General features: G+C 45.2%; 2 protein-coding genes across 9 annotated transcripts in view; one reads left to right on the forward strand and one right to left on the reverse strand.

The window, feature by feature from the left end:
- Window positions 1-22,774, forward strand: part of LOC117650398 (alpha-1-macroglobulin-like) — a 104,873-nt gene that overhangs the window by 60,191 nt on the left and 21,908 nt on the right. For all 8 annotated transcript variants that reach the window (XM_034393810.1, XM_034393808.1, XM_034393811.1 and 5 more), the window contains 7 exons: window positions 1,557-1,739; window positions 7,820-7,918; window positions 14,696-14,974; window positions 17,100-17,375; window positions 19,102-19,156; window positions 21,181-21,379; window positions 21,989-22,103. In XM_034393810.1, the coding sequence (XP_034249701.1) occupies window positions 1,557-1,739; window positions 7,820-7,918; window positions 14,696-14,974; window positions 17,100-17,375; window positions 19,102-19,156; window positions 21,181-21,379; window positions 21,989-22,103 (1,206 nt within the window). The remainder of the gene's footprint in view (window positions 1-1,556; window positions 1,740-7,819; window positions 7,919-14,695; window positions 14,975-17,099; window positions 17,376-19,101; window positions 19,157-21,180; window positions 21,380-21,988; window positions 22,104-22,774) is intronic.
- On the reverse strand, window positions 8,920-12,770 carry LOC117650401. The gene is made up of 3 exons (XM_034393819.1): window positions 12,405-12,770; window positions 10,421-10,429; window positions 8,920-9,339 (listed from the first exon to the last, which is right to left on the reverse strand). The coding sequence occupies exons 1-3, from the start codon at window positions 12,501-12,503 to the stop codon at window positions 9,091-9,093; spliced, it is 357 nt and encodes a 118-aa protein (XP_034249710.1). The 5' UTR covers window positions 12,504-12,770; the 3' UTR covers window positions 8,920-9,090.

Genomic DNA, 22,774 nt, shown 5'->3' on the forward strand with positions numbered 1-22,774 from the left:
GGGGCTGCAATGGGTATTTCCTACCTTAAGGGTATGGACTGTAGCTGGGTCTTCCAAATACAAATTCAAAAGGTTAGAAAAATAACTTTCCCTTTTTAATAAAAAGATGTACCAAGCTAAGCCTACGGGTTGTACTTTATCGATTACGATAACGTTATGATGCCCTTTCGAGGTAGGATTCCTGAATGTACCGTCAACGGGGGTAACTTGGGACACTTTTTCACGTTTTTTGAACGCCAGAGGCAAGATTTTCAACCCATATAATTGATTACCTCGTTTCCAAGCTGTCTCGAAAGTGTGTCCCGAGTTACCCCATGACCGGGGGTAACTTGGGACAGTAGGTAATTAGCTACATTCCCATGCATCTATTGATGTTAATGGATGTAATAAATTAAAGTCACAACATGTAAACCAAGAATTCAGGCCTAGGCACTCTTGTAGGACCGATATTGGACTATATCCAGGGCTCTACGTGGAACTCTCTTTTCTACTAGTATTTTCTAGGCATTTTCTGAAAATTTCAAATTATGGATTACCAGAAGATGATTTCCATCATCAGCGTAAAATCTGAAGTTTATGTTATCTCAGGGACCGGGTCAGTCAACTCGTTGGAGGCTAGGACTGCTGGAAACATGAGGAAAAAACTGTCCCAAGTTACCCCGTAAAATTTCGATTTTTGATAAAATGCAGTCTGGACCGAACATGGCAAAACTATAATCAACGCCCTTTTGCGAACGTTATTGTCTGTGTATGATCTAACAGCCCAGAGAGGCTAATCGGCCAAATCTGCATTTCACTCCTTGCACTAGGGTCAACTTGTCAATGTTTGACATATTTTGTCAAAAACCCTATTATGTAGTTTCCCGTTTCTCAAATACTAATTGTGATGTTATGCGCCTTTTCTACTTTTCCGCGCGTGCCCTGAGGCCTCTGAAACAAAACCCTGCCGCGGGTTTGACGCTAGGAACCCCCGTCGCTGAATGGCAGCACCAACAAGCTGTACAGGGCAGACTCTCCCAAGTTACCCCCGTTGACGGTAACACAATGTTCAAAGGAACGTGATGTTTCGTCACATTCATTTCAATGTCATGTCGGGTTCCTCGAATGAGACTGCGGCAGTCGAAACTATGGACGTCCCTGGCACCAACCCCGTGGGTTGAAAAGTAGACAAGGGCGAGGGGCTTCATAAATCTTGTGTCCCCTTGAGCGCCAGAAACCTCTAGATCTTCCCGAAATAGAAGCACAATAAGAACATTTTGGGCGTGAAATGGGTTGAAATCGTGCAAAATCCGATGAAATCTCTTGCCTCAAAAACAAATTTCTTGGCTGCCCCATTGGACACCGTAAAAAGTCTCACTTTGCTTTGCATAGGATTTTTAGGTGTTTAGGGGTTTTACGTTCAAATTTGGGTTCGTGAGGAGCAAGTACGAAGCTTCCGTCCATCCGTACTATTTTCTTGTGTATTAATTCTGTGTGAAAGTACGGATTTTTTTTCTGCAGTGATTTTGATATCTCAGCTACGTGTGCTCACTTATGACCCGGTGTTTCTTCCGCAGGTGAAAGTGACGGACATTGACGGCGCCCCTGTGCAGGACGAGAAGAACACCGTCAAGTTGACGTACACTTACGGATGGATGGACCAGGAGCAGAAAACGCTTGCAGAGAAAACTGTTCCATCTACAGGGATCGTCACGTTCGAACTGGAACCCGAGAAGAACAAGACGCAGATCACTGTGACCGTAGGTACACCTTTTTTTGCAAAACTGTTACTTTGCCGTCAAGAAACAAAACGCTTGAACAAGCCACACATCATATTTTGTACGTGGCGTCTCAGTTTCGAGCATGTGAAATTTTTCGTTCGAATTTGTATGTAGTTTTGCACTCTTTTGTACTCTGAGCAGGCATGCCCTATGTTATGAGCAGGGACGATACCCAAACCGAAACGATACCAGGGCCGTTACGACAACAGTTTGCACTTATGATTAAAACTCAAAAAGTTTTGGAACCAAGGGAACAGCTTTTACTTGTTGATCAAGGCGTACCGGAGTTTTGTTCCTATATGGACCAAGTCCAAATGGGAACAAAACTCCGTTACCCCTTGATCAACAAAAGAAAAGCTGTTCCCTTGGTTCCAGGTGCAACACTTTTTGAGTTTCAGTCATAAGTGCAAACTGTTGTCGTAACGGCCCTGGTTTCGTTTCGGTTTGGGTAGGGAGGGTATCATCCCTGCTTGTGAGAGACCACGTACGAAAATTATTTAGTGGAGGTCAGTGCGTGGGTCCAAGAACGTATTTATCATGTCCAACGAACGCTCAAGTCATCATGGTAGCGAAAAGCTATGGTACGTTAATTTTTTAGCACAATTCTCGGTAGCCTTCCAACATTCTCCGTAGCCCTTGGCGATTTTTGACTTTAAGGGGGCACACCAGTGAAAATGCAGAGGTTTCGAAAAACGATCATTCTGAGAAAAGTAACCGATGTATTCGATTGATATTTTATTCTTGGCTCAAAATTATGTCAAAGAAAAGGAAAATCAGTATGGGAGAGCGAGGTGGCGATGGCAAGATGAAGCGCCAGTGCACTTGATTTTTCAACGACCTTACTTCACTCCTGCCACGTTTCCGCCTCTCTGGATTGAGCTTCACGGGATTTGAAAATTTCTCAACAGGACACATGTGGCTATGGTCTGAACCACGGGCATGCCAAAAGAATGATTTCGAATTTGTTTTTTCAGAGGGCAAAAATAGAAACAAATATTTTAACCAATTTTTTCGCACTTTCATGGCTCCAGCTCACGTCCTATTTTTGGGATGGCCATTTCCGAGGTTCAGACCATAGACGCAAGTGTAACGAACATTTTGCCGCAAACCGCATTAAATTATCTTAATTTTTGCGCCCGTGAAAGTGGCACAAAGTTACAAAAAAGGTGTTTGGAGAAAAAGCCCTTTAAGTGGAAACATAGATTTGACGTGTTTTTTTGGATTATAAATGCGTCTTTTGACGTTCAGTTTGCGTCAAAATGTCCCTCTTTTCAACTGCGTTTGGGTGGTTCAAGGGTTTTGTAATTGAAGTTCAAGTGAAAACCCTGAACGTTAACAATTGGTCAAAAATATTACCTTTTTAGCAACTTCAAAAATGTACACAAGCCAAAGTAATAGGAATTTCGGGGTGGGGTTTGCGGCCTTCGACTCGAGATGAATAGCAGAAAAATAAGAGAAAAAAAAAGAGAAGGCAAAAATTTGCCGATTTTCACTGGTGTGCCCCCTTAATCGCTATCGGTCGATGAGAAAAAAAAGTTCCGCCAAGGCAAGCTTAGCAAAGCGGTCTTGCCGTGGCTCGGCAGGGGAGGCCGGGCAGAGAGGGGGCAAGAAGGGTGGGGGTGGCTGTGAGGAGTGGGGACTGGCGCGGCGAGGCGGCGCGGCGTGGCGGCGCAGGACGACGACAGACGACGACGACGACGACCAACACGACCATGCAGTCCCCTCCGAGCGCGCTGAATGGATGGATGGGTGGATGGGATGGGATGTGTGGGATCGGATGAAGAGCTAGAAGCGGTAGCAAGACCGCTTAAAAAATCCCAATTGGTCTGGATTGGCAGTTTGGTAATCAGTAGTCGAAAACGCAGACGGTTAACCGTAAAACAGCGATTCAACGATGAAAACCGCGATTATTAAAAGTTTTACAAACAAAGATTGATACTTGGAATAAACTTAGAATGTAGTGAGAGGATAGAAAAAGCATGTAACCAACCTCAAATGTCTGTGACAACATGTACGCCTTCTTCACTGAATATTTTTCAGGCGTCCACGAACCGTTCCCGCTCAGAATTTTAGCAGATGCCGGTTACCTTAGCCGATTAAGAGACAGTTAATCGAAAATCGATCATTGAAAAATAATCGGTTGATACGTACAGCGAATACAGAACCAGTAACTGAGGGTTTGGAACCTATGGGGAACACCGTAACGCCGTTTGGTGAACACTGGGGTCTTGCGGAGAAAACAGAAAGGTCCTAAAGGGGAACATTGACAAGAGGGCTACGGAGAATTGTCACAAGTTGTTCACTGAATTTTTTGTAGTTTCTTGCCACAGTGACCACACGCGGTAGTGTCGGGTAGTGTTTGCGTTGGTGGACTGCCAAAACTTCAGTGGTGCGGTTCGGAAACTGTACGAAACATGGACCCTTTCGATCATCGCTTAGTGACGAACAAAAGTAATAAAAACTTCTGCAACCAGCAGCGCACCATCTACACGGTGAATGTTACTGTACACGGTAAAAACGGTACCTGGTTTTCCCAGGAGCCCTATGGCGAAGACATAGGTGATTTCCAGGGGGTTCCTGGGAAAACCAGGAACCGTTTTGACCGTGTAGTCAAAAGCTGAACCCTGATTGGTCACAAGCATTGTGGGTCTGGATGAAGTTGACAACAGTCACCAGGTGGCGTGCAACTGGTATTACTTTTGTCCTGCACAGGGTGACGACTGAAAGTGTCTATTGGGTACGGAAAAGGTTCAGGCCTTCCATTCTGGTTTACTGGGGTCCCCTGTAAACTGGTACAGAAAACTACGGAACCTCTGTGGTTGGCGTACAGATGATAACGGTAAAAAAATGAACCGACATGTTCCATTCTTTTTCTGTGTTTTATCCGGTTTTATCTTTCATTGGAATCCGTTCATTCTGCAATCCTACACTCTAAATATCAATGAAATTTGAGATACTCGTTAAATGTTCGTGTACAAATTCAAAGGAGGCGTTGCTTGTAAACCTGCGAAACGTTTTGCATATAATTGTGCCAAAACTTGCATATATTTATGTATTTTTACGCAAAAACATGCAAATTCCACGTATGCACAGAATCTTGCAAGTTACACGTGCAAAATTCTTTACAAGCATTTGATGTTTTTGTTTCAGTGAATTGGGTGCAAACAGTACACGAAGCAATGTCCCTTCATTCTTTCAGTGTTTTTAATATTGTCATTGTAAGATGCAGAGAAAAACTTCGAGATACGAAAAAGCACTACTTCGTATCTTCCTTGCGCAAATTCCTGCGTATTAAGGAAAAATTTTTCGTATGACATTTAGAGTTGTGGATATGGCACTCTCTTTCCAGGAACGTGTCAGCACGTAACGAATGTGACAAGAAGTCACGTTCGCGTGATCTTTGTGTCAAATTTATGTGAATCCGCCATTCAATAGCTTATTCACAATCAACCGAAGGTGATGCAATACTCAATGGAACAAGACACTTTGTCACATTCGTTTCAACGTAGTGTTACGGTCCTGGAATGGAGGTGGGTGCACTAAGTTACTCACGTAAACCAATGCCAAATCACTGGTTTTTTGACAAAGGGGCGTAAGTCCACAAATTGGCAAAATCCACTTTTTTTCAGAAAAGAATTTAAAATTAAAGAACAAGCCTACTGGTTTTTGAAAAATGAAAATATCTCAATTAGTTCAGAACATACAGAAGGTGTCCAAAGGGCGTAAGTCCATTCCATTTTTGATAAAGGGGCGTAAGTCCACCCGTTTTGTGACAAAGAGGCGTAAGTCCAGGTGGGTTTTTGACAAAGAGGCGTAAGTCCAGGTGGGTTTTTGACAAAGAGGCGTAAGTCCATTAGCCATTCTGACAAAGAGGCGTAAGTCCGCAGGCCATTTTGACAAACAGGCGTAAGTCCATGGGTCATTCTGACAAACAGGCGTAAGTCCATAGAACATTCTGACAAACAGGCGTAAGTCCATAGAGCATTCTGACAATCAGGCGTAAGTCCATGGACCTTAAGTCGTAAGTCCGTGGCATAAGTCCACAGACCATCCCAATCAACTAACCACTCATGAGGTCACTGAGTGGTTTGCAACTTGTGAACACTGTTCCAATCAAATAATAATGACTACAGTGCAAACCTAACAGTCAACTAAGTACAAACGCATGCTTGGCCAAGTACATACTTACGAATGCATGCTTGCAAGTACACACTAACAAACGCATCCCTGGCGCCGTATAACTCCATGCGTGAAGCATGCGTTTGTAAGTGTGGACTTGCAAGCATGCATTTGTAACTGTGTACTTAGTAGACAGTTAGGTTTGAAGTGTAACGTTTCCTCTCATCTCAATCGCATCAGGCTTACAATACGTATTTCAGAATGGACTCTTACATCTTTGCGAGGGTAATCAGATTTAAAAGAGCAGCATTCTTCCTCACCGGAGTCCGATGGAGATGGTGATTGGCGCATTAATCGTCTGCAGCAGGGGAGAACCTGGACTCATCCATGCTGATAACCTCCATGTAGCACACTCTGTGTTGGGCCAATGACTTTTAGGCCAAGTGCTGCCTAAGAAGACGAATGCAACATTCACCATCGTCATCGGACTCTGGTTTCACCATCATCATCGGACTCAGGTGACGAAGAATGCTGGTCTTTTATCTGATACCCCTTGCAAATATTTAAGAGTCCGTTTTGAGATATGTATTGTTAGCCTGATGGGATTGAGATGAGAGGAACCATTAGTCATTACAAGGTAGGTTTACGCCAGACCGCGTCTTGTCGTAACAGGCTTCGCGATGTCTCGCAGCCTGCTTCTCCAATCCGCGCCAGACGTACCTACCTTGGCCTGCAGCGCTAGCCTGCCTTCGGCAGGCAATGGCTTCTCCATCGTCGATTTTCCTAACTTGTTGCGGGCTGTGTTGGGGGCTCGGCCCCCCAGACCCCCCTACATTCTAGGTAGAGTTGCTTCATCTGCAGATAACTCGATCTTGACCCTTGTAACTTTTTCACTTGTCCGGGCTGGGGGGCTCCGCCCTCCAGACCCCCCTTTCTCCAAGACAGGAGTGATCTATCTGCAGAAAACTCGATTTTTCGCCGTTTTTTATGTGTTTTTCGGCTATAAAAACCGAACCAGTTGGGCTAGGATGGTGAAATTTCGCGTGTGCCGACCCAAGGACATACCCAAAAAGTGTGCCAAATCTCACCGAGATCGGTCGAGCCGTTCAGGAGGAGTAGTGCGGACAGGCACACAGACAGACAGACAGGAAAAATTTTTCAACCCCACTGGAGTAACAGGCTTCGCTATCGCTCAGCCAATTATTTGATTAAAACAGTGTTGACATGTTGCAAACCACTCTGTGACCTCATGAGTGGACATTCGCCATTTTCACCACATTAGCTGTGGACATTCGTAAGTGGTTAATTACAAATCAGAACTAGTTTATCGGGATAGTCTGTGGACTTACGCCTGTTTGTCAGAATGGCCTATGGACTTACGCCTGTTTGTCAGAATGGCTAATGGACTTACGCCTCTTTGTCAAAAATCCACCTGGACTTACGCCTCTTTGTCAAAAACCCACCTGGACTTACGCCTCTTTGTCAAAAATCCACCTGGACTTACGCCTCTTTGTCAAAAAACCACCTGGACTTACGCCTCTTTGTCAAAAATCCACCTGGACTTACGCCTCTTTGTCGAAAATAACACCTCATTTGGAAGGGTTTTTCTGACATTGTAGGAGTTACAGAAGAGTTACACACATGAGATTTTTACCAAAAGATGCACACTTTCTCAAAGAATTTGTCACAAAAATTTGAGTGTTGTGTGGGAATTTATAGATCTTAGGAGCTAAAAACTGTATGTTTTTTGGCCGTCCTGAAAAATTTGGTTCAGTGGACTTACGCCTCTTTGTCAAAAAACCAGTGAAATTCGTGGATGAATTCTGTAGACGTATCCGATTCAACTTACGTGCATTTTCAACACTACTACACCAATAGTGGGCTGTCTCGTCATTTTCACTTTTCTGCAGCAGCACAACGTGTTGAATTCTTCGTTTCAGGCTACTTACCGCAGCATGACTACCGTCCAGCACATGCACGCAATGGGGGAGAGGAGGAATGAGAAGGTCAACGTGCAGGTGGAGCAGGACAGCGTCAAGGTGAGTAATACCTTTAGTGATATTCAACGAATGTCACGTCGTGTTCGCTGGGATTCTCTTGGGGGGAACGCTCAGATAAGATCTTTTGAATAGGACCCCTCGATGCCTCGATATGTTCTGATAAGAAATTTTCAAATCCCGTGCTCGAGGCTCAATGCAGAGATGAGTCATCGTGGCAGGAGTGACACAAGGTCATAAATGATGTTTTTTTCGTTTTTGAAGACGTAATTTTTGTTTTCAATCAGATTTTTGTTTTGAAAACGCATTTTTCATTACGAAATGGTAAAATTTTTGTTCCAGAATTATTATTTTTTGTTTTAGAACAGAGATTTGCCGTTTTTGAAAACATCAGTAGTTGTTTTTAAACTTTGCACGAATTTTCCATCCTAAAACGGCTGGATTTTTAACAGTGCTGCTTTTTCTATTGTGATAAGTTTCATAGCAGCGCTCAAAAGGCTAATGCGATTTCTTCAAAATATCAAACCGATGACAGCAATAGACCTTTCCGGGCTAAGCAACTTGTTCAGTACACTCGGATCTTTGCGCCGCCACACTTTAAGATCCAGCTCTTGTGGCGAAACGGAATTGAACTCGGTGTCTACTGGTGTATCAACAACGAGTTTAATGCCATTTCGCTGCAAATAGGTTGGGTCTTACAGTGTGGCGGCGCAAAGATTGGGTTATTGCACAAGAAGCTTAGCCCGGAAAGGTCTATAAAAAATTATCGCGTTAAAGATGCTACTTATAGGTCTTCTATAGGCTTTGGCTGGTCCGGGCCCAAAATATCACAGTTTTGGTGGGATAAAGTGAATACGCTGATGCAATACAACATTTATCCCGTGAGAACTTTTTATGGCGCTAATGCTATAAAAATGTTTTTGCTTCTGAGATGAGTTCATTATTCCCATTAGAAAACCAGTGAGGGCCCCGCACTCGAACAGGTCTTAAGGTTAAGTTCCGGGCACCATTCTAAAGAAGACATGAAACCTTGCAGGAAACAGGAACCAAATTGCCATGCCTACTTAGCATCGGAGTTTATAAATATGCCCAACGCACAGTCAAGCAATAAAGACACCGTGTAAGAATTAAAAATGAAAACGAAGCAGTCTGAATCCAGACAAGTCCATTTATTTCTGAAAAATCAGACATGGGCACAAAATTGGCACACCTGTCTAAATAGGACTCCACAGCTGCTCGGTGAGGCACTGCTTGGCGCCCTGGAGGGGCCCTCCCTGCGAGATGCCGGCCTTGGTCAAGCACGCGACGATCGGTTCGACGCGGGACTCCCTCTTGGCCCCCTGCTTGATGGGGGTCGTCCCCGCACTGACGCGGCAGGCATTGCTGGGCCCGGCTGGCAGGTGGCTCAGGCACTTGGCGATTCGGCCGTTGAGGTCAGCCACCTGTTTGTCGGTGTAGAGGCTCTGGAAGCGGTCCGTTAGAGGCCTTTATTAATTCAGTGTACCAGTTTTGCCTTAGGGATGCGCGAAACAAGGATTTTTATTTCGAATCGAATCTCAAAAAAAAGTTTCGAATCGAACTCGAATTGAATCTGGGAAAAGCTGTCGAATCGAATCGAATCTGAACAGAAACTTAAAAAAAAGGAGTGCGTTTCAAAACACATTTTCTGTAATAAAGGAAGGGCATAGAGCAGGAATACAAAAAGAGGAAAAATCAAATATGTGATCTTGCTTTGGCATAAAAACGAGGGGTGACCCACTGTAAAATTTGGTGTACAATGATTGTGTGAAAATGTGCAAGATTTCTGGCGTTTTTGCCATACATGTTGCCTACTTACAGGCGGTTTTGCCACCTGAATGTGGAATGTGGTCAAATTTTGGACAACGAATGTGGGAAGCTGTTCCCCCCTGGCTTAAAAACAACGCTATGCACGCGAAATTCAACCGTTCCCGAGCAACCGATTCGAAGACGAACCACTATCGATTCGAAAATTCCGAATAATCGGGATCGAAGCAAAGAGATCCGTCCTCGAATCGAATCGAATCAGGGCTGATTCGATTCGATACTGAACTATTCGCACATCCCTACTTTGCCTGTACATTGTCTCTTGTCAGACTTAGACGGAACCCAACAGTGCAGCCATGTAGCATGCTGCAGAGTGCTTTCAGTTTTCTCTATGCACATAATAATATTGGTTTGCAAAGGAGAATACTTTAAAGGGGGACACTAATCCAAAAACAGTGCTACTGTATAAACGTCATAAAAACCAACGGAAAGAGATAAATTGTTCACATTTTAACTGTTGCACTTCCAATATGACGTCACATTCCTTTTAATATAAGTGCACGTTGAAACAAACGTGAATTCCCAATAATTGAGCCGTGTCTCGCAGCAAAGCATGAGCCATCGTATTAGAAGGATCGTGTCAAAATTCACGTCCTAACGAATATGCAGTCCTGTCCGATGAATAACAGTGTAGTTCGGAAGCAGCACTCGAGTTACGATGGGGATCCTTGCGTCCACTGCTGTGTCACAGCCACTCACCTTCGCCACCTAGAACATAAAGCAATCCAAACTTATTTCCAAACAAGTAACCAGGACCAAATAATCCATGAACATAAAGTGTGTTAAGACGGACATAACTCTTAAAACAGTGCTTTTGTAAAAACGTCATCAAAACCAAACGGAAAGAGATACATAAATTGTTCATATTTTAACAGATAAAGTATAAATTCAACACAAAGTCAATCCGCCAGGGCAGTACAGCGCTTTCCTTGAACACACATTTTTTAGTGTTAGGTTAGACCATTTCGCACTGTTGCAGTGCTGGACGCCAAACGGTTTGACCTAGAAGAACGAAATTTGGTGACAGCCTTCCTTAGATGTCTGGCTATAGTGAGTACTTCAATCACATTTAAAAAATCATTTATTTGTTAAATACAAAAAAAAATTCTTCATTTTTTGGTTAAAATTGTTCAATTTTCTACGCTAAAAAAGTAATACGAATTGACTTATTCAAATTATTTTTGTTTACCCACAATAGCGGCATGTTGAAGGAGCTTCCATGCTAAATCTCACCGCTGTAGCTCAAAAACTGCGGCCTAGAGGCCTGCAACCGTTTGCAATTTCCTGTTCCGAGAAAATCAAGGTTATAACCTTGATCCTTACAATGCCGCCAGGTCCCCTTCTGGTAGTTTTTACCAAACATCCTGGTTTGTTCATGTGCTTACAAAACTGAAGCAAATAGTCCAAAATTTAAAAAAAAATATTTTCAAAGCACTGAACTCTGATGTGACGTCGATATACTTGACGAACCCCCTCCGAATCAATTTTCCCCTCCTCTCCTCCGGATTCGAACCGGGATCTCACACTTGTGAGACGGGCACGTTACCACTGCGCCACCACGTCGCCTGTGGGCCGAGGGGATCCGCACCTGGTGACTCTCTTCGTCTGTGACTCAGGGAAATACTCCCAGTGTTTCTGCCGGATTTAAGACTCCGAAAATAACGAAACCGGTTGCAGTTAACTTTTTGGCACGCTAACATTTCAATGGAACCAAATATTTTGAAGTTTTACGTATGGCGTCAATTACTGAACAGTCTAGTAAAATTTACCTGGATTATTAACCAGACACCTGGTAAATGTCACAACACCCAATCTGGTTACTTGAACTGATCATCTGGCAAGAGTTACTAGGATTCTCGTATGCGTAACTAATACGCGTTTAACTAGGATTGGTCTGGTACTTATAACCAGACTTTTTTTTCAGTGTAGGGGAACTGGGCTTTTTTCCTATGCATGCCTCTGGCCCACACCCTCTAGAAACTCCTTTTTTTCCAATCTCGGAATGCGGTTTTCACCAATCGACACAGAAAAGAATGATCTATTATATAAACTATTTAAAAAAAAGTTGCGACTTTTGACTATTTTGGAGTGATGTCCCAGGAAGGGACCTTGCGAGATGTCACAAAACTCTGAAGAGGGCGTCTTAAGCTCTTTTGACCGTATTGTGTAAGATTTTGCGAGATTCTTGAGGACTTTTGCGAGATAGTTCTGGATTTTGAAATAGCATCACGAAATGTTTAGCTGAATTCGACTGAGATCAGTCAAGATTTCGGCCGAACATCTTAACTCTGGATTTCGCGAGTGGATTAAGAAAAACACTCATCAATAATTATCGTAATGTCAATACATTGTATGCCGGTATGAAGGACAAAGCCACCTTTGTGGGCTTGGATCAAAAGGTGCCCCACCATGTGTGGACTGCGCTTAAAACGCAGTAAAACGCATCAAGTTAACCACATTTGGGTCCTTTGGTTTCAAAGTAAGAAGAAACCGTCGTCGCCGGTCTCATCTTTAAGTAAAGACGGTCATTTGAATGGTTTTTCGTGCGCATTATTGCAACAGTAAGGTCATTCTATGGTCAATCTCTTGCCATCTAAGACGTATTATACATATTGATTGACAAAAAAGGATATATTTTCTTGCAGATGTGGATTTTTTTAAGAGATGATAACTCTTAACTTACAGCAGCTACAAACAGCGCGAAGCAGAGGACGATGACGATCTTGGAGGCCATGGTTAGAGTTCTTGACGAGCGGTCGATGCTGGCGCTTTTATAGTACATCAACTGGCACACACGTCTTATTCTGCTGTCTCACTGCACGCCGTTTCCTTTCCCGGAACTTTATCTTATTTCTGCAGCAAATATTGACGGCCGCTGGTCTTTCTTGTTAACTGCCGTCATCGTCGCTCACAGCACATTCAATTTCTTTTTGTACATTTACAAACTTTTTAGAACACATTGTTTAACTACGTTTACAAACAGGAGTCATATGTTTACAAGAGTTTCGTTAACACTTTTCATAATCTTTATCTTGCAAATCATACGTAATTTTACAGCACCTCCATACTCTATCTTCTTCGTAACTAAAAGAATAAACATCGTAATTATTGTCTTGAAAGGTTTTATTATTATTGTTATTAATATTAAAAACGTTAACACCTTTTAGCTGAGCGATAGCGAAGCATCACAAGTTTTTCATGTCTGTCTGTGTGTGTGGCTGGTGTAGCAGCGCGAAGCAAGTTACGCTGATACTCGGTCTGGCGTACACCTACCGTAAATGTGGGTAATATGGACCACCAGTGGCTAATGCGGACCACCCCTGAAATTTTCCTGAATGATTGCTTCGAGCCAAGTAACTTACAAGTTCGAATGCTAGTGACTGACACGGTTTTCCATGCCACAGGTAGGCGGAATCACCGATCACTTAAGAGAGTTTTAGGGGTGGTCCACATAACCCACCGGTGGTCCGTATTACCCGCTTCCACGGTACCTTGTTTTAATGTCTGTTCTCCCCTTGTCTCCAGATCGGCGACGACATCGAGGTGCGCGTGTGGGCCTTGGTGCCACTGCGGCAGGCCACGCTGGTGGTGCAGGGCCCGCTTGGACTGCAGGGGCGGGACTTGCCCGCCGGGCTGGACGCAAGAAGGACGGTGAGGACTCGGAGACGGGCACACGGTGCGCGTGCGCGCCACCGCCGACATGGCAAAATTCCCGTCCTGGTGTACGCGGGGATTGCGGACAGATTTGCAGACGCAACGTTAGATGGGAACGTCAATCGACTGCAGTAGTTCTTTGGGGGTTCTTACGGGGTTTCCAATTTTGTCTTGTTTACCCGTGGAAACGAAAACAACCCCGCAGTGAGACAGAAATTAGCTACTCTGTCATTTTTCACCAACCCCTTTTTCGAAAAATTTCTGCCTTACCGGCACACGGTGGACGTCACTTAAAGGATGACAATGGCGAAGAAAAACGATGTGGATAAGGATCGAGTGCAAATAATCTATTGTAAAACTGCAATGAAACTGCAGTTAAACTGCACCATCCGACCGGTGTGCCCCGAGAACAGGCCTTATCATGTGGTCCAGGTCGGATGCAGCAGCTCGCATGACCGCCTGCCAGCGTAGTGGATAACACACCTGACTCGCAACCGAAAGGACCGACGATCGAGTACCGCCCAAGTCCAACAACTTCAACATCGAAAAACAGTTTCTCTACAGAATGAGAGGCGACGGGGTTCAAAAAAGCTTCCCAAAAAAGGAAAAAAAAATAATTTTTTAATTTTGCGATTGAAATTTGAACACTATACTCGCAACTACAGCTACCATTATAACTGTCGCATACACTTGCGACCCTACTTTTAATTAGGGTCGAAACTGCAACCGAAACTGCAGTGTTCGAAAATACTACCAGAATATCTGTATTCAAACTGCAGTCAAACTGTAGTTTCACTAAAAAAACTACACTCTAAGTGTAGTTTACTGTAGTTTAACTGCACTGAAACTGCATTGATCCATCTGCAGTCTGACTACCATTGTTTTGCAAACAGTTTAAACTCAGAAAGAATAGATTTACTTCACTTCATCTCGAGACGTTCAATAGTTGTCCTGCGGTCTTAAACTGAGTTAAGTTGCACTTTACAAGTACAGAAAAAATTACAGATCTTTCCACCCGGGAGCAGCGCGAAGCAAGTTACGCTGATACTCGGTCTGGCGTACACCTACCGTAAATGTGGGTAATATGGACCACCAGTGGCTAATGCGGACCACCCCTGAAATTTTCCTGAATGATTGCTTCGAGCCAAGTAACTTACAAGTTCGAATGCTAGTGACTGACACGGTTTTCCATGCCACAGGTAGGCGGAATCACCGATCACTTAAGAGAGTTTTAGGGGTGGTCCACATAACCCACCGGTGGTCCGTATTACCCGCTTCCACGGTACCTTGTTTTAATGTCTGTTCTCCCCTTGTCTCCAGATCGGCGACGACATCGAGGTGCGCGTGTGGGCCTTGGTGCCACTGCGGCAGGCCACGCTGGTGGTGCAGGGCCCGCTTGGACTGCGGACGGTGCGGGACTTGCCCGCCGGGCTGGACGCCAAGAAGGACGGTGAGGACTCGGAGACGGGCACCACGGTGCGCGTGCGCGCCACCGCCGACATGGCCCCCGTCTCGCGCGTCCTGGTGTACGCGGTGACGGCGGACGGCTCCCTCGCGGCGGATGTGACGGCCGTCAAGGTCGACACGAACCTCGCGCCGGTAAGTGCCGCCACGTCTCTGGAGTAGGGATGTGCGAATCAAGGATTTTCATTTCGAATCGAATCTCAAAATAAAGTTTCGAATGAGGTACCGTGGAAGCGGGTAATATGGACCAGCGGTGGGTAATGTGGACCACCCCTAAAACTCTCTTAAGTGATCGGTGATTCCGCCTACCTGTGGCATGGAAAACCGTGTCAGTCACTAGCATTCGAACTTGTAAGTTACTTGGCTCGAACCAATCATTCAGGAAAATTTCAGGGGTGGTCCACATTACCCACTGGTGGTCCATATTACCCGCATTTACGGTATTTTGCGTAAGTGAAGAAGAGAAAGAAGAAGATGCGGCGGTGGGGGTAGAACATCACAAACCCTCATTTGTTTGGCGGCCATGATGCCCCCCACCCGCCCGCACCTCGCGCCGCAAGCAGAGTAACTGCCTAAACAAATGAGGGTTTGTTATGTTCTACCCCCACCTCCGCATCTTCTTCTTTCTCTTCTTCACTATCGCAAAATACCTCATTGAACTCGAATCGAATCTGGAAAAAGTTGTCGAATCGAATCAAATTCGAACTGAAACTAAAAAAAATTAGTGTGTTTTAACACACATTTTCTGTAATAAAGGAAGGGCATAGAGTAGGAATACAAAATGATGAGAAATCAAATATCTGATCTTGCTTTCGCTTAAAAACAAACGCTATGCGCGTGACATTCAACCGTTCCCGAGCAACCGATTCGAAGACGAACCACTGTCGATTCGAAAATTTCGAATATTCGGGGTCGAAGCAAAGAGATCCGTCCCCGAATCGAATCCAATCACCCCTGATTCGATTCCGAACTATTCGCACACCCCTACTCTGGAGTGGAGTTGTTCTCTACCTTCACAGCCAGCAAAGCTATTCAACAAGGTAGGTGTACGCCAGGCCGTGTCTTGTCATAAGGGAAGTTGCCAAAATTGTGGGTCCTTTTGGCTCCTAAAAAAGTGAAAAAAATATCTCGTTCTAAATTTTTTTTAGTATTTTTCCTGTATTCTAGGGGTCATTCTAAACGCATTTCCGAAGGAGGCCAGTATTTTCTCGCACTTTGATTTTTCCCCTATACTTTAACATGGGGAGATGGCACGGAAGTTACCATGGCACGGAAGTTACATCATAAACAAACGGCGAAAACGGACCAACCCGTTCACCAAATCGAACAGGTGTCTCGCCTAAAGTTTAAGAGACGTGAAAGCGCAAAATGGCCAGGTGGACCGAAATCGATAGGCCAAGTAACACGCTTGCTATTGATGACACGGAATGTTACACACAAACCTGACACATGCCGGATTTTAACCTTTGATGGTCCAGCCAGCCGGAATGGAGCCCTGCAGCGAAAATCCGCCTACCGCGCCGGAAAGAGGAAACCGCGCTGCTCATTCTGGTCGCTGAGCCGAACTTTTCTCGCTACAGGTTCGGCGCTGAGGCGCGAAACTAAAGCTGACGATGTTTGAAAACCAGTACACGGTGGACATTTTTTCATCCAATAAAGCAGGGGGTGAGAGTCACTGGAATAAATTGCTATCCAAGGGTGTCATAAAGGGTTGCCAACGGAACAAAAGGCTGTTCGCGGATTTGCTCTCCGACAAATAGTTCAGGAGATTTTCGCCTTGAAACACGGACTTTTTGGACAATGGACAGCACGGAAGTTACATTTTGCCCAGTTTTAGCCTGTTTTGACAGGGAAATGCTTGAACTGCATGCTCGGTTAGTGTGTGGGATAGTAGGGGAGATGAAGTTGAGTCATAGGAATCAAACCGCAGGTCGATACGTCGAAAAATAAGGAAACTGTGGCCCAAAGACACAAAAGGACCCACAATTTTGGCAACCTCCCATAACGGGCTACGCGGTGCTGTACCAGTTCCAACAGTCCGCGCGCTGGTAGGCGGAAACACCTCTTTCGACGCGAGAAAGTCCCAATAGGAAAACTTGAGTCAATTATCTAAATTTCACATGGGAGGTTTAAAAAACTATGTTTAACTCGATTTTTTTGTTGTACTGTTCACTTTTCCTTGCAGTGTGCACTTCCGAGTGTGGAGAACTCCTCGACACTTTGGTAGACAGTGGTGACCAACGAAGTGACTGTGTTCCAGGTGGAGGTCCGCGTGCTGCCGGGCCGCAGCGAGCCGGGCGGCGAGGTGGCGGTGACTCTGTCCGCGCGGCCCAACGCCACGGTGGCGCTGCTGGCCGTGGACCAGAGCGTGCTGCTGCTCAAGGAGGCCAACAACGTCGTGACGCGGGAGGACGCCGTCAAGGAGCTCCTCAGCTACGAGTCCAGGGCCGAGAAGCGCTGGGGACGAGGCTGCGATGCGCAGAGCCTGCTGAGCAGGGGGAGGCCCCGGTGGTTGTCCGTGGAGGAGGTGCTGCAGGTCAGTACCGAGGGGTCGGCAACTCCTATATTACTTCGTACGCGGTGGCTATATTACCCGTATATTACCTTATATTACCATATATTACTTGCATATTACCACAATTTCGCCTCTATAATACCCCTGTATTACTATATATTACTTTGTATAACTTTGTATTACACATATGTTACCTATATTACTGGTAATATACGTATACTCCCTCGTACACGGCTAAGGGAAGTTGCCGACCCCTCGGTCAGTACTGTCGCTTACACACTGTAAAAAAGCTATTTACATGTACACGGATAGGAATTTTACCATGCACTCGTATGGTAATTTTCCTATACATCGGTACGGCATTCTCCCATCCCCTGTGTAGGATTTTTCCTATACATCGGAATGGCGCAACTGCAATGTATGTATAGGACTTCCACCAAAATGTGTAAATTAGGCAGGCCGAAGCGGATGTACTGTCAGATATTCAATACAACGGCTGCATTTTCCGCCTGAATAGATCATCGAGTATTAATCTTTAGTAATTCTTCACCCCGGTTTTCCACATTGGCCAAGTACGACTTCACCACTTGAACACCCAAGGTGAAATGAACACCTGAGTTAAAATGATGTAAGAGTTGAAATGCTTTCAACTTTCTTGCAATGAGATAAGACGCGAGCCCCCTGACCCAACCAAATTCCTAGCCGCAGCGTACACCGAGAAGTAAGTCCGTCAAAACGACACTAGCGCCATCTAGCGGATAATCCGGACAGCGGGCAAACAAGCAGCTTTTGTGACTTTTGTACGTTGTTAAAAAATAATCTTATTAATTGGCTGAGCGATAGCGAAGCCTGTTACTCCAGTCGGGTTGAAAAGTTTTTCATGTCTGTCTGTGTGTGTGTGTGTGCGTGTGTCTGTGTGTCCGCACTACTCCTCCTGAACGGCTCGGCCGATCCGGCTGAGATTTTGCAGGGTCATTAGGTGTATCCTTGGCTCGCCACACACCAAAATTCAGCTTTCTATCTCAATCCATTCGGTCACATTAGCCAAAAAACACTTTAAAAACGGCAGAAAAAAATACAACTTTTTAGGTACTCTCAACATTTTGTCAAGTTGCGTGTCGTTTTCTATGTTTTTTAAGCTGCTGATGACGAAAATAGAACCCATTCGCATCCCCGACCCAAAGTTATATTCCATTAGTGTGGATTTTCATGACCAAATGCTAATTTTTGAGGGGATCACGCCCATTTCTACGGTCTGCCGGAGGCAGGTTAGCGCCGCAGGCCAAGGTAGGTGTGTAAGCCAGTCGTGGATTGTCGAAACTGGCGCAGCATCGCGAAGCCTGTTACGACAAGACACGGTCTGGCGTACAACTACCTTGTTACAAGTGTTTTAAGAACATACAACAATTTGTATCGCTGTTAATAAGGTGGATAGCAGATTCTTTTTTCCAGTTGGCCATATTACTAATACACAGGCTGCAAAATACTATACAAGTATAGGAATTACCCATATTCCGATGCATGTATAGGAATATTCCTATACATTTTCAGCCCGTATAGCAAAAAACCTAAATAAATCGGAATATTCTTATACATGTATCGGAATTTCAGTAATTCCTATACATGTATAGGAATTTTCTCAGACCACTGTATGGTAAAATTCCGAACATTTTTTACAGTGCACTGTTGCAGGAATACCGTACCTCTGAACGTGAAATGTAAAATAACCTTTTATCTGTTTAACCAGGATGCGGGTGTGGCCTTCATGACGAATGCCAAGACAGTGCAGAAGCCGCCACTATGTAAGTTTGCGTAAGAGTTTTAAGGATGGCATCGTTAAGGTTTCATCGACCAACACGCACAGAACGGTTCAAAATTCAGCCGTAATTTTGGCCGAAGCTACCGCAAAGAGTCCAGAGCCGCTCCAGAGTCGTTAAGCATGCCCCAACCAAAACGCGTGATGCCACCAATGGATTTACCTTTCAGAGAGCGTTCTATTGGTGGGGTGGGGTCACACGCTCGGTCTTATTAAGAGATGTGCTCCTTCTAAAAACGCTACTGACTTTTTGAGCCCTACGAAGTGAAATGGCTTCAAACAAGGTAGGTTTACGCCAGACCGCGTCTTGTCGTAACAGGCTTCGCGATGTCTCGCTGCCTGTTCCTCCAATCCACGCCTGGCGTACCTACCTTGGCCTGCGGCGCTAGCCTGCCTGCGGCAGGCAATGGCTTGTCCATTGTCGGTTATTTTTTGGCTGAGCGATAGCGAAGCCTGTTACTCAGGTGGGGTTGAAAATTTTTTCCTGTCTGCGTGCGTGCGTGGTGTGTGTGTCCGCGCTACTCCTCCTGAACGGCTCGGCCGATCTCGGTGAGATTTTTTGGGTATGTCCTTGGCTCGGCACACGCGAAATTTCACTATCCTAGCTCAACTGGTTCGGTTTTTATAGCCGAAAAACACCTAAAAAATGGCGAAAAATCGAGTTTTCTGCAGGCAGATCACTTCTGTCTTGAAGAAAGGGGGGTCTGGGGGGCGGGGCGGGACCCCCCAGCCTCGACAAGTTAAAAAGTCAGGCCAATGCAGCCTTAGGCACGAAATCAAATGCTGTTTTGACCTTCAATCACGCGAATTGGTGTGCGGATGCCTGGAAAAGAAACCTAGCCTGCTGAAGGCAGGCAAGCGCCGCAGGCCAAGGTAGGTGTAACGCCAGGCGTGGATTGTCATAACTGGCGCAGCATCGCGAAGCCTGTTACGACAAGACACGGTCTGGCGTACACCTACCTTGTTTAACTTGTTGAATGCTGGGGGCCTCCGCCCCCTACATTCTGAATAGAGTTGTTTTGTCTACAAATAACACGATCTTGACCCTTGTTACTTTTTTACTTGTCGAGGCTGGCGGGCTCCGCCCCCCAGACCCCCCTTTCTCCAAGCCAGAAGTGATCTACCTGCAGAAAGGTCTATTTTTCGCCGTTTTTTAGGTGTTTTTCGGCTATAAAAACTGAACCAGTTGAGCTAGGATGGTGAAATTCCGCGTGTGCCGAGCCAAGGACATACCCAAGAAGTGTGCAAAGTCTCACCGAGATCAGCCGAGCCGTTCAGGAGGAGTAGTGCGGACACACAGACAGACAGACAGACAGACAAAACTTTTCAACCCCACTGAAGTAACAGGCTTCGCTATCGCTCAGCCAAAAAGCATATTTCTATTTGAGCACACATCACTTTACAAATTGGAAATACGTCACAAATTACTCTTCAATTTGCAAATTATTTCTTCGTATTTCAAGCTAAATTGTTTCCACCTTACCCATTTTCAGACTATCTCGTTAGGTTTGGGGCATCCGGAACTTTGGTCGCGTCAATCGTTTTTTGGCCCACTATGCCACGTGAACACCTCAAGTCGCCAGCAGGGATGATGCCCAAACCGAAACAATACCAGAGCCATGACGAGAACAGTCAACACTTATGACGCAAACTACTCCAAAACGGCAGCAGTTGGAACTAACGGAAAAGCTGGTCCTCGATGATCAAGACGTAAAGAAGTTTTGTTTCCATATGGACCGTGTCTGATTTCCGGTTCCCTGAGTTTTGTTGATTTAGGCCCAAAAAATAACAAACCGCAGGAAAGCGGATTTCGGACTTGATCCACATGGAAACAAAACTCTGGTGCGCTTTGATCACCACGGAAAAGCTTTTTTCGTGGATCTAGCTGCTACAGTGTTTTAGTTTTCATCGTGAGGACTAACTGTTGCCATAAGGGCTCTGGAATTGTTTTGTTTTGGGTATCATACCTGTTCGCCTGTGCTTCTGGTGTGATGCTCTCCCTGTGTGCAGCAACGACTTTCGGGTTCGGAACCCCGAGCAACTCAAGAGGGGTTCTCTTCGGGGCCACTTCCGTAAGCATGGCGACGCCCATGGCCGCCCCCGCAGCGGGTCTGGGGGGAGCATTTGGAGGTGCGGCTCTGCAAACGCAACCGCCCAGGCTGCGGACGCTCTTCCCCGAGACGTGGCTCTGGGAGAACTTCAATTCGGGGTAAGCCCGCGTGTCTAGAAATTGCTTCCACTTGCGCAATGCACTCTCAGCCTCGTACTGACATTTTCGTCTATTAATTAACTTTTGCAATCTTGCTATTACGTAGTTTTAACAGACGCAAAATGCCTTATTTTCTCTTCTGCTTTATACAAATTTGTTCATTATAAAGATTGATTTGGTCCTTTCACATTGATATTTTGTTATGACTGTGTGTAGTTTCTCATGCGTTAATAACAGTAACAATTGAATCCAAAAACGATAATAAATTGTGAAGAGCTGAAGGGAAAATAAAAGCAGGGTGTGCTAACCTAACATTTATTTGCGATTTTTGACATTTTATTTCGTAAACGGCTGGAAATAAAATCGTTATGCATAGAATAACTTAAATTCAAAATCAAGTTTTAAATTTAAGTTACCCTGTGAATAACTTTATTACCTTTTGTCGTTGACGAGATAAAGGCACTCAAAATCCTAATTGTTGTTAATTTAGCATGCCCTGAATAAAAGATGTGGCGTCTGTAGAAAATAACTTCCGAGAGAGGAAAAGTCAACACAAGGCTGAGTGAGGCCGACAGTTTTGCTTGACGTCAAAGTGCTCTCTGTTTGCAGTGCTGACGGGAACGTGACCCTCAAGAGGATCGTCCCGGACACCATCACGTCGTGGGTCGTGTCTGCCCTGGCCATGGATCCGAAACAGGGGCTGGGGCTCAGCGAGACGACAAAGGTACCGAAACATCTACTTTTGTGATACAGATGTGACAGTGACAGAGTTTCCGGGGAAACCAGGTTCTGTTTTCACCGTGCGTTTCGTCGAAAGGGGAGGCCTTAGCTTGTTTATGATCCAAAGCACTCCTACAGTGCCTTCGAACTCCCACCTTGTACACAGACGACGACAACGACGACCCTCAGACACAGAGGCAAGTGCATCGACCCTGCCCACTTTTTTTCGTTTAGAAGGGTGGGCCAAAAACGGGTGGCCATCTGAGAGCCAGAGGGCCCAAAGAAACATCAACATTAAAAGATTTTCGAAAAAAATAAAGATTTGATGCCCCCTTGGAGTTAGGCAAATGGGACCCGGTACTCCAGTTCTGTCGATTGGGCTTGCCTTGTGGTGGGAGCACCCCGCCATGCTCAAAGGGTGGCCTTGGAGCGGCTGTAGCGGCCCATAAGCTGAAACTCTTGCCCATTTAGGCCAAAATTTAGTCATTTTTTCCCTCAAAATTAAGGGGGCACACCAGTGAAAATGCAGAGGTTTCGAAAAACGATCATTCTGCGAAAAGTTAACCGATGTATCCGAATGATATTTTAATGATTTTAATCTTGTCTCAAAATTATGTCAAAGAAAAGGAAAATCAGTATGGGAGAGCGAGGTGGCGAAGGCAAGATGATGCGCCA

The sequence above is a fragment of the Thrips palmi genome, unplaced genomic scaffold, assembly GCF_012932325.1.
Source record: "Thrips palmi isolate BJ-2018 unplaced genomic scaffold, TpBJ-2018v1 HiC_scaffold_5, whole genome shotgun sequence".
Classification (NCBI taxonomy): Eukaryota; Metazoa; Arthropoda; class Insecta; order Thysanoptera; family Thripidae; genus Thrips; species Thrips palmi.

What these genes read in the sequence shown, in the direction of transcription:
- LOC117650401 (XM_034393819.1), bottom strand. Translation starts at nt 12,503, where the DNA reads ATGTACTATAAAAGCGCCAGCATCGACCGCTCGTCAAGAACTCTAACC.